At 40.8% G+C, this 14,459-nt stretch overlaps 1 protein-coding gene across 2 annotated transcripts; it reads right to left on the bottom strand.

The window, feature by feature from the left end:
- Positions 1-4,272: 4,272 nt before the first annotated feature.
- On the bottom strand, positions 4,273-12,869 carry ESM1 (endothelial cell specific molecule 1). 2 transcript variants are annotated; one of them, XM_044241257.1, is made up of 3 exons: positions 12,569-12,869; positions 9,151-9,303; positions 4,273-5,756 (listed from the first exon to the last, which is right to left on the bottom strand). In XM_044241257.1, exons 1-3 carry the CDS (start codon positions 12,867-12,869, stop codon positions 5,659-5,661), a joined length of 552 nt encoding a protein of 183 aa, XP_044097192.1. In that variant the 3' UTR covers positions 4,273-5,658. The 2 variants fall into 2 exon arrangements, with proteins under 2 accessions (XP_044097192.1, XP_044097194.1); XM_044241259.1 differs by lacking the exon at positions 9,151-9,303.
- Positions 12,870-14,459: the final 1,590 nt, after the last annotated feature.

Genomic DNA, 14,459 nt, shown 5'->3' with positions numbered 1-14,459 from the left:
ATCCTATTTCTATAGCTAACCAAGTGCCAAGATGACCAAGTACCACTTGAAATGACTGAACTACGGGATTATGCCCTTTAGCCACCATGTAGGCAATAAATCACAAGTTCATTTTCACTTGCTTGAATTTGCTGCAATTTCCATTTCCAAAAGTGGAGAGAGCTTTATTCTTTTTCCCAATTATAAAACTAATGGCAAAGATTTCGGAATATAGTTAAAAATACAAAGAATCAGGTAAGCATCCCCATTGATATCTCCATTTATATCCATTTATATGTTTTTTGCACAAACATGAGATTATTCCTATGGCATCATAGGATGCTTTTTGACACCTACCATACAGTAGAAGTGCTCTTAAGTGGCCTCCCCTTTATCATCTCACCGAGATCACCATGAGTCCCCCTGCTCTCCCAATGCCATTCAACTATGGCTATGTCCATGGTGTACAGTGAAGGATGCAGGCACAGGCGCATGAGGGAGGCACCTGCATGCTTGAATTTCTACCAGTTGACATCAAAGATCAGAGTCATTGGTTCTGACTCTGAGCCAGGTCAGAGGTCGGTTCAGGTTTGTGACAGTTATCACTGTTTGTACCAGTTATCACTGTTGTAACAGTGATACAGCAACAGTGATAACTGGCACAAACAGGTTTAAGAACCAATGATTCCTAGCTTTGATGTCAACTGATGGAAATTATACACACACACACACACACACACACACACACTACTATGTGGCAGGTAAACAAGAGATACATATATATGACTATGTGGTAAGTAAACTAGATATTTGAATGTTTTCACTTAAAAATATTGAATGGCTAAAAGTGATATGATGATAAGTAGTTTTCACCACCACACACAAGATTTTATCACCAATTTTATTTGGGTCTAGGTATTTTCATCTGTGAAAGAAAAGGTTTAGACTAGAATTCTTTGGGCCCCTCCCCTCATCTCCAATATTTTGGCTTTCTGTCTACTACTGTATTTCTGGAGGACTTGAAAATGTATAAACATTGTGAGAATTATGTCACAAGAATCTATATAAATGAAATGGTATAACCTGGATTCATGCAAACACATCAGACTCTATCATTGCTTCAGAATGGTTTCTCCCTAATCTTGAGGAAAGAGAAAGAAACAAATACTCTCCTAGTATCTAGGTGCTCTTCTCTTTAGATGCAAACTAACTGTCCTTCTGTCCTTCCCAGATGACCTTCTAGAAAAGTGCTTGCCTGCCATGCAGTTTTAGTACACTTCATTCAGGCTTCCACCCTGACCTCTCCATGGACACGGCTCTCTTATGGTCACCGGGGACCTCCTGAGGACTCTTTAGATCTGCCTGATCTCTTCATGACACATAGCACCCCCGGTCACTCTTCTGGAATGTCTTTCTTCCGATGAGACCACACACCCCTTGACCGTTTCCTAATTCCACCTCCAGCCTCCTTTGATGGTTTTCTATTTGTCCCTGACAACTTCCCATGGTTTAAAGTTTCTCTGACATTTTTCAACCCTCGCAGTTGCTTAAATAGTGAAATATCTTTAAACAACAAAAATAAGTTGAATCAACTTCCTAATCAACTGGTTAGGAAGTATCAGCTGGTTAGGAAGCAGTGCATTCTTTTCACAAGGTCAGCAATGACTGGTTTTGATCACTCCTTAGTTTATTTCCTTTCTAGGCAAGTCTAGATCTCCCTTTACCAGTGATCCTCTAAGTGCAGTTCCTGAACCAGCAGCGTCTGTATCGCCAGGGAACTTGTTAAAAAGGAACATTCTTGGGCCTCATCTCAGACATATCAAATCAGCAATTTTTATTTTAACAAGGCCTCCAGAAAATTCTAATGCATAGTAAACTTAGAGAATAGCTGGTCTGTGACATGTACCCTTTTAAAGCCAGGCCTTCGTTCAACGATTAACACCAACTATAGATGATCAGAAGTAATCGATTTTCCTTCCAAATATCTATGTGATGTTGAATTATATCTACTGATCCTTTACTCTGAGGGACTTCAGGATAAAGGAAAATAATAAAATATGAGATGGAAACAACAGTCCTCTCCAGTTGCCTTTCACAGAAAATGACAACTCAATCTGACTACCACTAAAATTACCTTACACTTTTTGTTACCACGGGTAATGTCCTCATTGCCTGATGGAGAAGCACTCCCTGTTTCTGGGCAACCCTATTTGTCAGATACACTGACTGTCACATATATCCCCATAATTTTCAATCTCCTCAGTTCCCGACAGGCAGGATAATAGCCATTGGGGAGATGGTAGCTGGCAGGTGAAAGGGATGGGAGGCCTTCTGCTCCACTTGCTCTGCTGGAGATAGGCCTGTCACCTGCTTCATTCATTCATTCATTCATTCATTCATTCTTTTCTTCATTCGTTCCTCCAGACATCCACTCACTCACCCATCTTTCTTCCCAAACACCCTTCTATCCATCTATCTACCAAACCACACTTTCATTCATCCATCTATCCATCCATCCATCTTTCCATCCATCCATCCATCCATCATCCATCTATTAATCCATTCATTCCAGAAATATTTATTGTGTGGAATATGTGCCAGCTTGGTTTCTCTTCAATATCAAATGAGGTCAAGTCTCACTGGAGACCACTGACATAGGGCATTTTCTTTTACTTCTCCAATGTTTCCTGGGATGTCCATACTGGTGCAGGAAAAAACATCTCAGAACTCCCCTTCATATTTATTTTTTATCTCTTAAAAATTTCCACTTTGAGTATATATTTCATAACAAACACAGTGCATTGATCCTATGATATGCATATAGTTTAAAATAGCATGCTCAAAAATATTGTAATCAAAAAGTGCAAAATTCAAAGATTTTCAATTAGTTGCTCTGAAGAATAGGGTCAGAAGGCTACAGAGCAATGTGGGATAGACAAGGACTAGTGTTTGGAATGAAAGGCACAAAGAGGTCCCGGTACCAGGAAGCAGGGTAGCTAGAAAACATACCTGCACCTGAGAGCAGATGAGCCTACCTTTGTTCCATTGTATTGCCCATGGTCTCTCCTATTGCAGAGTGTGAGAAGATGCAAGTTCTGGCATGGTCCCCTTTTGTTCCACGATCTACCCTTCCCCAAGGGATATTTGGGCTGTGACCTGTGCTTCAGGCCAAGTCGGGGGATCTTTAAGTAACCTCACTCTCTGATAGCATGTCCTGAACCTCACAGCACACTGGTAAAGTAATTTTTTAAATTACTTTAATCAATTTAAATGATTTTATTAACTTAATTAATTTAAAGTGATTAATTTAATTTTATTTGATTTGATTAAATCATTGCTTTAATTTAATAATAATTTGAGTATCTTATGTTGATATAACTTTTTATCTCATTCACATCCAGTTTCATCCATCTTAAAAAAAGGAAAAAGATTAACTCAGGCAAATTGATGTTTTTGCTAGTATAGACTGTTTTTTAGCGTTGTGTCAATTCATTTAAATGTTTTCCTAATTTGGGGCGCCTGGGTGGCTCAGTGGGTTAAAGCCTCTGCCTTCAGCTCAGGTCATGATCCCAGGGTCCTGGGATGGAGCCCCATATCCGGCTCTCTGCTCAGCGGGGAGCCTGCTTCCTCCTCTCTCTCTCTGCCTGCCTCTCTGCCTACTTGTGATCTCTGCCTGTCAAGTAAAATAAATAAAATCTTTAAATGTTTTCCTAATTTGCCCATCACAAGGCTGAATGAACCCCTCCTGTTGCTGGCTACAATACTCTTAAGCTACAAAGCTAAATGCTACTCTATTCTTTTTTTCCCCCTAAGATTTTATTTATTTGAGAGAGAGAGAGAGAGAGTGAGCGCCAGAGGGGGGAGGATTGGAGGGATAAGCAGACTCCGGGATTGTGACCTGAAACGAAGTCAGGCGCTTAACAGACTGAGCCAACCAGGCTCCCTGCTCTATTCTTTTATATGTGCACTGAAATGTTCGTCTTTGCCTACATCTTCTAAAGAATAAGCACTTTCAGTCACTAATGGAAGACTTCTTTTATTTTTGCCTCTATAGGATGGGATATTATGTGAGGACCTGCTTTTCAAGAAGCTGTAAGGAACAAGAAGACCAAAAATGTGAGGCAAAGAAATAAATATTATAGCCTCAAGTTTTGACAGAGAATGCTTATCTGTAGCAGCAAAGTCAGTTGAGAAGCCTCCCTTTAATATGCATGCAAGAGTTCTGATTCATTGGATGAATCTTTTAAATAATTTAATGATTTAACAAAGTTACGAATGGACTCGAAGCAGCTGTCTTACTTTTTATTGAACAATCATAAACTTTGCCTTTTAAAACATATCCTAACAGCTTGTTCAGCTTACATTCAAAGACCCTCCCACACACACATTCACAACTCTGTTGGCAAACTCTGAGAATACAATATAGGTAAATAGTGAAATAATTCTTAAATAATCTTCACTCCAAATAAAATACTTCTGCAAATATTTCCTAACGAGATCTAGTACAACAGTCCTATTTGTGCTAAGGTCCTCCCAAGTGTACACATAATTCCACTTATCAACCAACTTTAAAGGAAAGGAAAATAAGAAAATGAACAATATTTTAAAGTGGACATTTCCTACCAAAAACTGACTCTTTTCCAAACTTCCTAAAAAAGCATTTTCTACTTTAAATCTGAAACTCATCTAAGTCACTGCACTTTTAAATAAATTTCTTCTGTTGCTCATTTTCTGAGATTTTATAAATCCATAATGACTAATTTTTTCTAGGTTTCTCTTATGCTTATTACTATTAATATTGCTATAATTATTAATAATAAATTTACCATACCTTGGGTGTTTGGAAACTTTTACCCATTTTAACAAAGAGTATTTCATTCATCTTCTCAAGGTGATTAAGTATGGGTATGGAGGGTGACTCAGACTAACATAATTGTTTACAAAAGCCTTCACACCTCCTCCACGTGGGCAAAATACTACCTAGCTCTCTCAGTCTGGTGTAACATTCTTTAAAACAATTTATGAGAGTGTACATTTGCCCTCTGCCTCAGAATCATCCCTCAGATAAGGTAAGCTGGGCATGACAAGTAGCAACCCTTTGAAACCTGCCTCAACTCAAGGCTGCTCCTCAATCTCCCACAAGATTCAAACATCCCACTTCCTTCAGGGATTGTTTTGTGTTGACTTTTCTGAAGTAAATAAGAAGCACAACTAAATTCTATTGATGTTACCACAAGGAAGACCTAATTATCATACTTTTCAACCCTGCCCCCCTTCTCTCACTCCTAACTCTCCCTCCATCCTGTATCCCAACATCAGTGTATATCCGAATCACAGACATGTGGACTCACTCTGGTCTTCAGCTTTGGCTAGCTCTCTCTTTGGCTGACCTGCACTCATATTAAGATTATCTAAATGGCATTTTCAGTTCTTCGGTATTACTATAAACACATATTTAACAAATCTATATGCATTCAAATATTTAACAAATATCTAAAAGTGTTCAGTCATATGCGTTTATGGGTTGTTAGTAGCCTACATTTTTTTTTCCTGGACCCACACACATGGCCTCCCAAGATCACACGTCCATATGCTATAATCTAGACAGTTCCTAAAATGTTGGCTGTGTGTCGAATGATCATTAAAATAAGAGTCTTCTCTCAGAAATCCCACCCAGGATCAGCGAGGATTTAACCATTTCATTACAGGAGAGCGGGCATTCTCTTTTACGAGTTCTTCTCTCACAGCGTTGCCGTCTCCAGATGCCATGTCATGCTCTGAAATTAGAAGGAATACAAATCATGTCCAGATATTTATAACTCTAAGACAAAGAACAGTTTTATCTTACTTTTGTATTACAAGGGACGTACAATAAAGTCCTTAATAGATTCAAAGAGTCTGTGCTCACTGTATCCACCCACTCTCTGTAAATCGGCGCGTCCCATTCACATCAGCACCCCCTGAATGATTTCTCTTCATATACCTATCATCACTGGACGTTATCTTATACATGCATTTGTCTTTTTTTTGTTTTGTTTTGTTTTGTTTTGTTTTATGTATTATCTCACTCCACCACTAGAATATCATCTCCTAGAAGGCAGGGGCTTTGCTTTATTCACTGCTACTGTGCCTGAAACATAGTAGGTGCTTAATAAATACTTATGGAATGAGCAAATATAACAATAGATCTCTAAGTAAGATTTTATACTATCTGGTATATAAGAAGGCTTAACTTATTGTGTGGCCCCAGAAAGCAGATGCAGATCAAAGGACAGAACTTTTCTAAAGATAGCTTTTGTTCTGCATAAAAGTTTATAATATTTAGAATTTTCCAAAGTGAAATTTATCTGCTTCTGAGAGTAGCAAGGTGTGTTTGCTTCAACAGTGCACGTCTTAATATGGAATGCTGTAAGGTCATTGCACTCCGGCAGAGGAATATGTGCAAAGTAATCAAATATTCCAGATCTTACAGTCCCCAGCTCCCCTTAAAAAAAGTTGCCTTGCAAATTCCCAGACTTAGAAAATTGGAAATCTCACAACAACAAGAACAACAAAAACAAATGGAAATAGGAAGGCAGGAAACCCACTTGCCAAGAATATAGTAGCCAATGGGAAGAAAGCTAGAGAAGATAAGCTCCTGGAATTAGGGTATGGAAGGGACCTCAAGAAGTCTCTGTGCAGATGGACCTTGGAACCACTGACAAAGGCTTTGTAAACAGATCTGTGCAGAGGTGATATGAAGTCTATTGCAAGACTGAGCCCCCAAGCCTCCTCCTACAAACAGTGGCACATGCGCCCTGGCAAGTCCAACAGAGGCGATGCACCACTGAGCAGAGGAGCTCCAGTGCAGCCCTTCTGTGGAGGCTTTAGGACATTCTGCTCTCCAGCCTGAACCTAAGGTTTACCAAGATCACATTAGTAATCATCTTTTGCCGCCCCTTTAGCTAATGAAAGCAAACACCTTAGGTCAGAAAATGTTTTTCCTATGAATTTCTATCAAGAATCTTGATACGTAATTTGGGCATAGAAATATTTTTTTGTGTAACCTGTAATGTAACTTCCACCCAGCAAAATATCTGTGTCTGAAGCATCTATATAGTAGTCAAGAGATCTGTCAAATGTGCATGCAAATGACAGAGGGTGACAGGCTCAAGGGAAAGAGACTGCACCAAAGTCCAGTGGAGAAGAAGATGTGTGGCTGGGTGTGCAGTGGGAGGGACGGGTGTTCCTTTCCTGAAGGTAATTCCAAAGCTGTTCTTACGGGCCTCCCAAACATTCATCCTAAACACCAGATTCACAAGGGAATCAATTCTTTCTCCGTGGGAAAGGTTTAGGTGCCACCATAAATGAATGACGAGAAATACAAAAGTGGTTCTTCAAAGTGCTCTGTAGCCTGCAGTTTTTTTAAAAAAAAGATTTTATTTATTTATTTGACAGAGAGAGATCACAAGTAGGCAGAGAGGCAGGCAGAGAGAGAGGGGGAAGCAGGCCCCCTGCTGAGCAGAAAGCCCAATGTAAGATCGATCCCAGGACCCTGAGATCATGACCTGAGCCGAAGGCAGTGGCTTTAACCCACTGAGCCACCCAGGCGCCCCTGTAGCCTACAAGTTTTAAAAAAGCAAGATGAGACAAAAGAAGATGCAAGTGTTTGACACAGCTAGCTGTACTAAGACAATAGGTTTCAAACCTGTACTGAATTAATCAAATCATTCAAAAAAATGTGTAGGTCTTGGAAAGTAGATTGATGGTTACCAGGGGCTGGGGAATGGATTATGAGGAATGGGAGCAACTGCTTAATGGATAGTGGGGTTTTATTTTGAGGTGGTGAGAATGTTCTAGAACTGGACCGAAGGGGCAGCTATGCAACATTGTTAATGTACTAACTACCACTGAATTGTTCACTTCAAAATCATTAATTTTCTGTTATGTAAATATTACCTCAATATGGAATTTTGTTTTAGGACTTAAAACGCAAACTTTTTCCATTTTGCTTTTCAAGGACTATATGACAGTCATAAGTACTTAAAATATTAACGATAATCTTAATTTCCAGATCAAATTTTCACAAAGATACCTTCCTAACAGCTTTTAAAGGCGGGGTAGGGTGGTCCTTTTAAACTGATGTTTAAGGGCATAATCACATTCAACATAAAAGTTCACTTAAAAATACAGTATTTCCTCTTTTAAAGTACTTAATTATATCCATGTGTAAGGAGGAGGTAAAGCTGGGAATCAGTACATTTGCCAAATATTTCAAATCTTAGTTAACTTGGAGCGCAAAGCCCCAGAAACAATAGCTAAATAAAACGGACTTGGATTGTCAACTATTTGTATGTAAGGAGGGAGAAAACTGTATAGTTTGTTGGTACTGCAGTTTCCATGGTTACATGTTGTTTTAAATGGGCTACTTTCAATTTAATGAAGGTTTACCATACTGTATATGGTAACGTTTATTGCATGAGATAACCATTTATTGCATAACCAAATATGTCCATAGCACCCTCTGATATGTTGTATTTCTCACATTTTAACAACCTGGATCCGAAATACACATTGCATGAACAAGCATCATGTGACTATTACTACAATTTCATTCAAAGGCTTAGAGATAATTCCCAAATTTCAATCACAGTTACTGTCTCTCATCCTCTCCAACATCCATAAAAATGCATGATTGGAAATATTCCATTTAAATACTCCCATTTTGTTAAAAGAAAAAAAAAGAAGAAGAAATGCTCTATAATTTCTATCTTGGCTCTTAAACCTTATCCAATAAATTCCTGAGTATATTTTTTTCTACACGAACTTGAGAGAGAAGTAGCTTTGTCTAGTTTGTATATAAAACAGATCACTGAAGAATTTGAAGAACTTTATATATCTGGGTTATTTTCTTATTACAGGTGTTTTGATAATCAGTCATATTTATTCTTCATAAAGCAGGGTAAACTTTATGGAAAAATGTATAATCCCCCAAATCATTAATGAAATCTTTAAAAAAAAAAAAACACACCAGCAACAACAACCAAACTCAACCACCACCCTTTCTCCCTGGGGAAATTTTTTAAAAAATTATTCAAACCCATGCTTTAAACTTGTCATCTGTATTTCTTGAGTTCTTCAAACTGAAAATGAGTTTATTTTTCCAGTGTTTATACTGAAATTAATTCTTACCTGTGTGAGAAACAAATCTCCTGTTGGAAGACTTGGCTACCGAATATTGGAAGAAGGGAAATTTCAGACACTTGCCGGTCACTCTGTCACATATGCCTGACTGACAGTTGCAGGTCTCCTGGCATTCCATCCCGAAGGTGCCATAGGGGCAGTCTGAGGACAAAGGGAAGGTTTAGAGAGGGAGCCACTCTTTGGGTACAAGCCTGCTGTCTCACAGCCCCTATGCGCACGGCCTCCAGATTCGGAAAAAACCTCACGAATTTTGACCATCAGGTAAAATCCAATTCTTGAAAAAAAATACCGAAGTTTTGGGAGTTGGTATTTAAAGTCACAAATCACACACTAAGACCAGATCATGGACACCTCAACTGCCGTGTCCTGTCGTGAAGTTCAGTTAAAGGCAGCTACGCATAACCAACATCCCTGACTGTTCACTTTCTCCTTAGATACCAATAGACAGGTGCATTCTCATAATTTCCTTAGATGACTCCTGTGACAGCTGAGTGAAGTGGGCAATGGAACAGACACATACATCAGCTTTTCAAAGAGTTTAAAGGATGTGATGCTGCCTTTGAATCCACTGTCTTCACAAACAACGTAATATTTTGGATGGATAGGAAAGGGCTCCACCCACCCTAGCCAGGGGCCGAGAAGGGTGTCATGGAGGCTCTCCATGAAGTGATCCCTCCTCAGTCCACTCTTTCTCTGCTGAAACGGTAGCACAATTTACCCAACTCCCCCGGATGTTAAGAGGATTTACTAGGAGATCCTTCTGCAGATCTAAGATGCAACATACTAAGAAAAACAAGAGAGCTGAGAATTTACCTGTATACCTCCCCAAATCTGGAAGCATTTCAAACTTCAGTATGTTCATACTCAGACTTAACATGCGATACTGAGAAGACGACGAACCCATTTATTACAAATGCAGGGTCTTAAGACATAAGCAATATCTCTATAGATGACCCAGTCTTTTTTTTTTCCCCCCCGATGACCCAGTCTTTAACAACCAAGTAGAATAGATGCAGAATATTTATTCTCTGGGCATGAGAACATTCTCGTAAGTAGTGAAGCAGCTGAGCCCTTCCCAATCGAATATCCCACAGAGTGACCAAGGTAGATGTTAATAAAATTTATTTTTAGAAGAGATTTAGAAGTCTTCTCTCTGTAACTCTTCAGATTACAGAGGAATCTGTGTTTTGTTGTTGTTGTTGTTGTTGTTTTTTCAAAAAGATTTTATGTCTCTGATAGATAGCGAGACAGCACAAGCATGAGGGAGAGGGAGAAGCAGACTCCCCGCCCAGCAGGGATCCTGATGTGGGGCTCGATCCCAAGACTCTGGGATCATGATCTGAGCTGAAGGCAGACGCCCAACCAACTCAGCCATCCAGGGGCCCCGAGGAGTCTAGTTTTAAACATTAGCTTCTCTGTTGGGAAGAACCATCCTTAAAAAGGATCCTAAAAAGCCTCTTGCAGAAAAGCACACAGGATCGGGATTTGACTGTGTTTCTAGGTGATATCGAACACTAACACATGAGCCAAAGTCTCCGTCGTGCTTCTACTGAAACCCCCAGTGTGTTGAATAGCCCTGGCTGGATAGCAGGTGTTCAGTAAAAATGTGTTTGGCTGGCTGGCTGTTAACCCGGCAGCATAATGCCAAACATCTGAATATTCAGAAAGCATCTGGAGGTGCAGCTAAAGTATACAGTTTTCCTATGAATGTTCTGTGAAACAGCTGAAGGAGGGAGTCTGCCCACAGCAAAACTCAACATCCCTAAGTAGAGTTGGGGAGGTTCACGCAGGGTCACTATGTCCAGCAGAGAGAAAAATGTTCGAAATTAGACTCACTTGCAGTCTGAAGCTGCCAGGAAGAACATTTTTAAATACATTTAAAAAATCTATTCCATTAACAGCTACCTCACTCATTCAGTAGAATGTGCGACTGCTAAAGATCCCAGATGCCTTGCAATGTTTCTTTCCCCAGAGGTGACATTGCATTTACAATCACATTTACAGAGGCGATTTTTATGCCAAGAGAGAAAGCAATCCACTGTGTATACTTGCTATATCATAGTATGATTGTGTTAACCGCTTCCTCCCTAATTTCCTTCTGTGAAATCCTGTGATTTACAGAAAATACAGATTCTGGTCAGCCTAAATGTTTGTGAATGTTCACCAAAAAATGCTTCATCGATATTCTGTCTTTTGTTGGTTATAAACAAAAATAAACGGGACAAAAAACAAGATTCTCCTAATAGTCCAATAATTTATTTTCTAAATTCAGTATACATTATAGATTAAAAGTTAAATTAATTTATAACATATTTGTCTAAAAGGTGGGTGAATTAATGAGACTGTCTCGATGGTGAATGGTTATGATTTGTGAAGGAAAACAACTGTATTAAATACATAAAACATAAGAATGAAATAAAAAAGAAAATATAAGAAATAAATTTCCCAGTCCCTTTAATCGTTTTAAAGGCTTCTTTTTATTACAGAACTGATGAATGGGGTTATAGCATATGTGTTTCATCTTGATAATGGCTTTTAATGATGAGATCATGAGGTATCCGTTTATAGAGTATCTTAAAACCACCATTCTTTTGATTCTAAACATTTTAAACTACAGTCACTAAGTCTGAAATAAATTGTGTAACTGTGTAACTACATTGTTTAGTTATGATTTCAACCTGATGACATTCTTCTTTAAGTCTGTAAACTCTCATTCTTTACAGACTTCCATTTTTATTTTTCTTTACTGTTATTTTTACTTGTCTTAAACCATCTGCTGTTTTTCTAGATGGCCAAACACCTTTATAAAGTGGAATGGGGTTTGTTTTATACTTCAGGGTACCCTCTTTTAAAGAATGTGAGTCATTCTGTTAGATGACTTAAGCCCACCCTATTTCACAAAATGCATTAGCGTTCATCAGAAATATTTGATCTTGAGAGATGCCCTCCAACCCGTGGACCCTTTCAAGATCAAAGAATCCCTAAGCCCAGGGCTAGACACCCCTGAAAGGTTATCTAGGGCAGACCTCTGTAATCACTGTGTTCAGAAAATAAAGAATCTTAACCATCCAAACAGATTACCCATCAAGTTCCTAAAGTTTTCCAGAAAGGGAGGTCCCACAATTTTTCACTGCAACTTTTTTCTTAAATCTCCTCCACATAAGGAGTGAAATGCCCTGTTGCTTTCTGTGCCTTGCTGCACCCTGGGTTCGGCCACTGTTTTGCAGAGTTCCTCCTCTCTCCCTCTCCCCGTCACAATACCTGTGAGGGGCCCCCTTCCTAAGCCACCTGCATTTTCCCTCTTGTCCTTGGCAGCAAAGCCTCCGCACTTCCCAGGCAGGCTGAAAGCCCTCAGTGTGCCCCACCTCCCCTGGGGGGCGGGGAGAAGGGAGAGGTCACCCTTTACCTTTGCAGATACCGAACTCGTCACCAAAGTCATCCTCCTCACTGAAAAACTGACACCTGAGCCCCGGGCCGCACTTGACGCCGTCCATGGCCGACACGGTGCGGTAGCAGGTCTCGCCCAGCCCCGCGGCGCACACCCGGCAGCAGCCGCAGTCGTCCAGCACTGTCCTCTTGCAGCGCAGGCTGCTTTTGCACGCGGCGCTGTCGCAGCGCTCGGGGCAGTCCACCGCATACTTGGTGCTCCAGGCCGCCGCCAGGTGCGCAGGGACCAGGAGCGTGGCCAGCAGCAGGAGGCTCTTCATGTTCCCCGAAGGCTCTGGCTTGGCTGCCCCCGGGCGGGGTGGTCTTTGCTGGCGGGAAGCAGCTGTCCAAAGTGGTAGCTGAGCCTCTGCCTACACGTTTATGAGTTTTATACACTGGGTTGCCCGCATGCTTCCCCGTCATCAATTTCCTCAACCCAGCAGCAGCGCTGTCCTCTTGCCAGGCTCTCTTGTTTTAGTTTATGAAATCCAGGATGAAGGCTGGATTAACACGCCGCTGCCATCCAGGAATTGAAAAGCCCAAGCTGATGTCATCTGTTATGTTTAGATGGTTGTTTTGCATGAGCCCTGAAAAACTCGCTCACATCCGTCTCAAGGGCTCAAGGACGTCTGTGAGGGGGGAATAGAGAAGGTTGCATACCCTCCTTCAGGACAGGAATTGTTCTGACACCGGCATATCACTCGGGCTGTGGCTTTGTCTCAGAGCCTCTGTCCTGGGGAGGAAGATGATATCGACGTGAATCATCAGGACGAAAGAAGCTCCTTTAAACAAAATAAATAAACATTTGGTATTTCCCCTCAATAAATAGCTGTGAGATCATTTGGAAGAAGAAAGGGTTATATTGTGCCTTTTCAATACTTAGAAGAAAGAAAATATTTTGAAAGGGATTTTTTAAGGACCCCTCTCTTCCTTCCTCCTACCCCTCCCCTCAAATGTTATCTCTAAAACAATTTGTAGCCCATGTATCTGAGTTTATCATGGTTGGAGCTGTATTTCTAGGAAGACGTGCAACTGAGAATTTTCTTTAATATCAATATGAAACCCACAGAAGAGGTGAGATGTTGCTGGCACTGTTTGTGGGTAACTCAGTTCTGGAAAAACTTATCAGCTGGACTTCTTCTGACCCAAAACCCCCTGGGGAGAGGGTTCATCCATCACCGAGTCTGCCTGTCCAATGACCGAGCCCCTCCGGAGCTCTTCCCCTCACTCCTGGCATCTACCAGAGCCCTCACTAAAAACCACCAAGCAAGGCAGCCAGCCCAAGGAAACAAGTGAGCCAGCAGGGAAATCGGAACATGGCCCAGAGAGCAAGTCACAAGGAAGGGAAAACATTACCCATCGGGAAACAGGGTCTTCAAGCTACGGAGGGTCACAGGGCCTATGTCCCACTGGGGAAGACAGAGCAGTCTTCTTACAGTATCAACTGGACCAGTGCCTCATGGAACAAGGATCATGGGCCAGAAAGAGCAAGATGAAAAAGAGGAGAGAGCAGAGCTCTTACACCAGCTGTGTGTTGGGTCCCCAGTCCCGTCCCTCACGTGTCAAATAAAAATCAATATAAACCCACTGTCATCTAGCAACTACTCAACCCATGAAGTTGATGGATGACTCTTGGTCTGTCACAAATTAGCTTTGGACAAGCCACAGGACTTCTCTCAGCCTCCGTGTCCTCTTCTGAGAATTGCCAGTGTTAGGCTAGTTGACCTCTGAAATTCTTAACCCCACTCCAAAATGAGGCTAAGGCCGTTGGGTGGGACTTGATGATGAGCCTTTAAAAACAATTTTAGGAAAATGGAAGGAACAGAATCTGGAATCCAGGAAACTTAGGCGGTGGGAAGTCAAGGTAAGAG

This window comes from Neovison vison, chromosome 1 (assembly GCF_020171115.1).
Source record: "Neovison vison isolate M4711 chromosome 1, ASM_NN_V1, whole genome shotgun sequence".
NCBI lineage: Eukaryota > Metazoa > Chordata > Mammalia > Carnivora > Mustelidae > Neogale > Neogale vison.
Note: the sequence above shows the minus strand (reverse complement) of the source record. Positions and strands in the feature narration are given on the sequence as shown.

Coding starts and splice junctions, on each gene's coding strand:
- ESM1 (XM_044241257.1), bottom strand. CDS start 12,869: ATGAAGAGCCTCCTGCTGCTGGCCACGCTCCTGGTCCCTGCGCACCTG. Junction 9,304..12,568: donor CGAGTTCGGTATCTGCAAAG/GTAAAGGGTGAC, acceptor CTTTGTCCTCAG/ACTGCCCCTATGGCACCTTC. Junction 5,757..9,150: donor GAGATTTGTTTCTCACACAG/GTAAGAATTAAT, acceptor TTCTAATTTCAG/AGCATGACATGGCATCTGGA.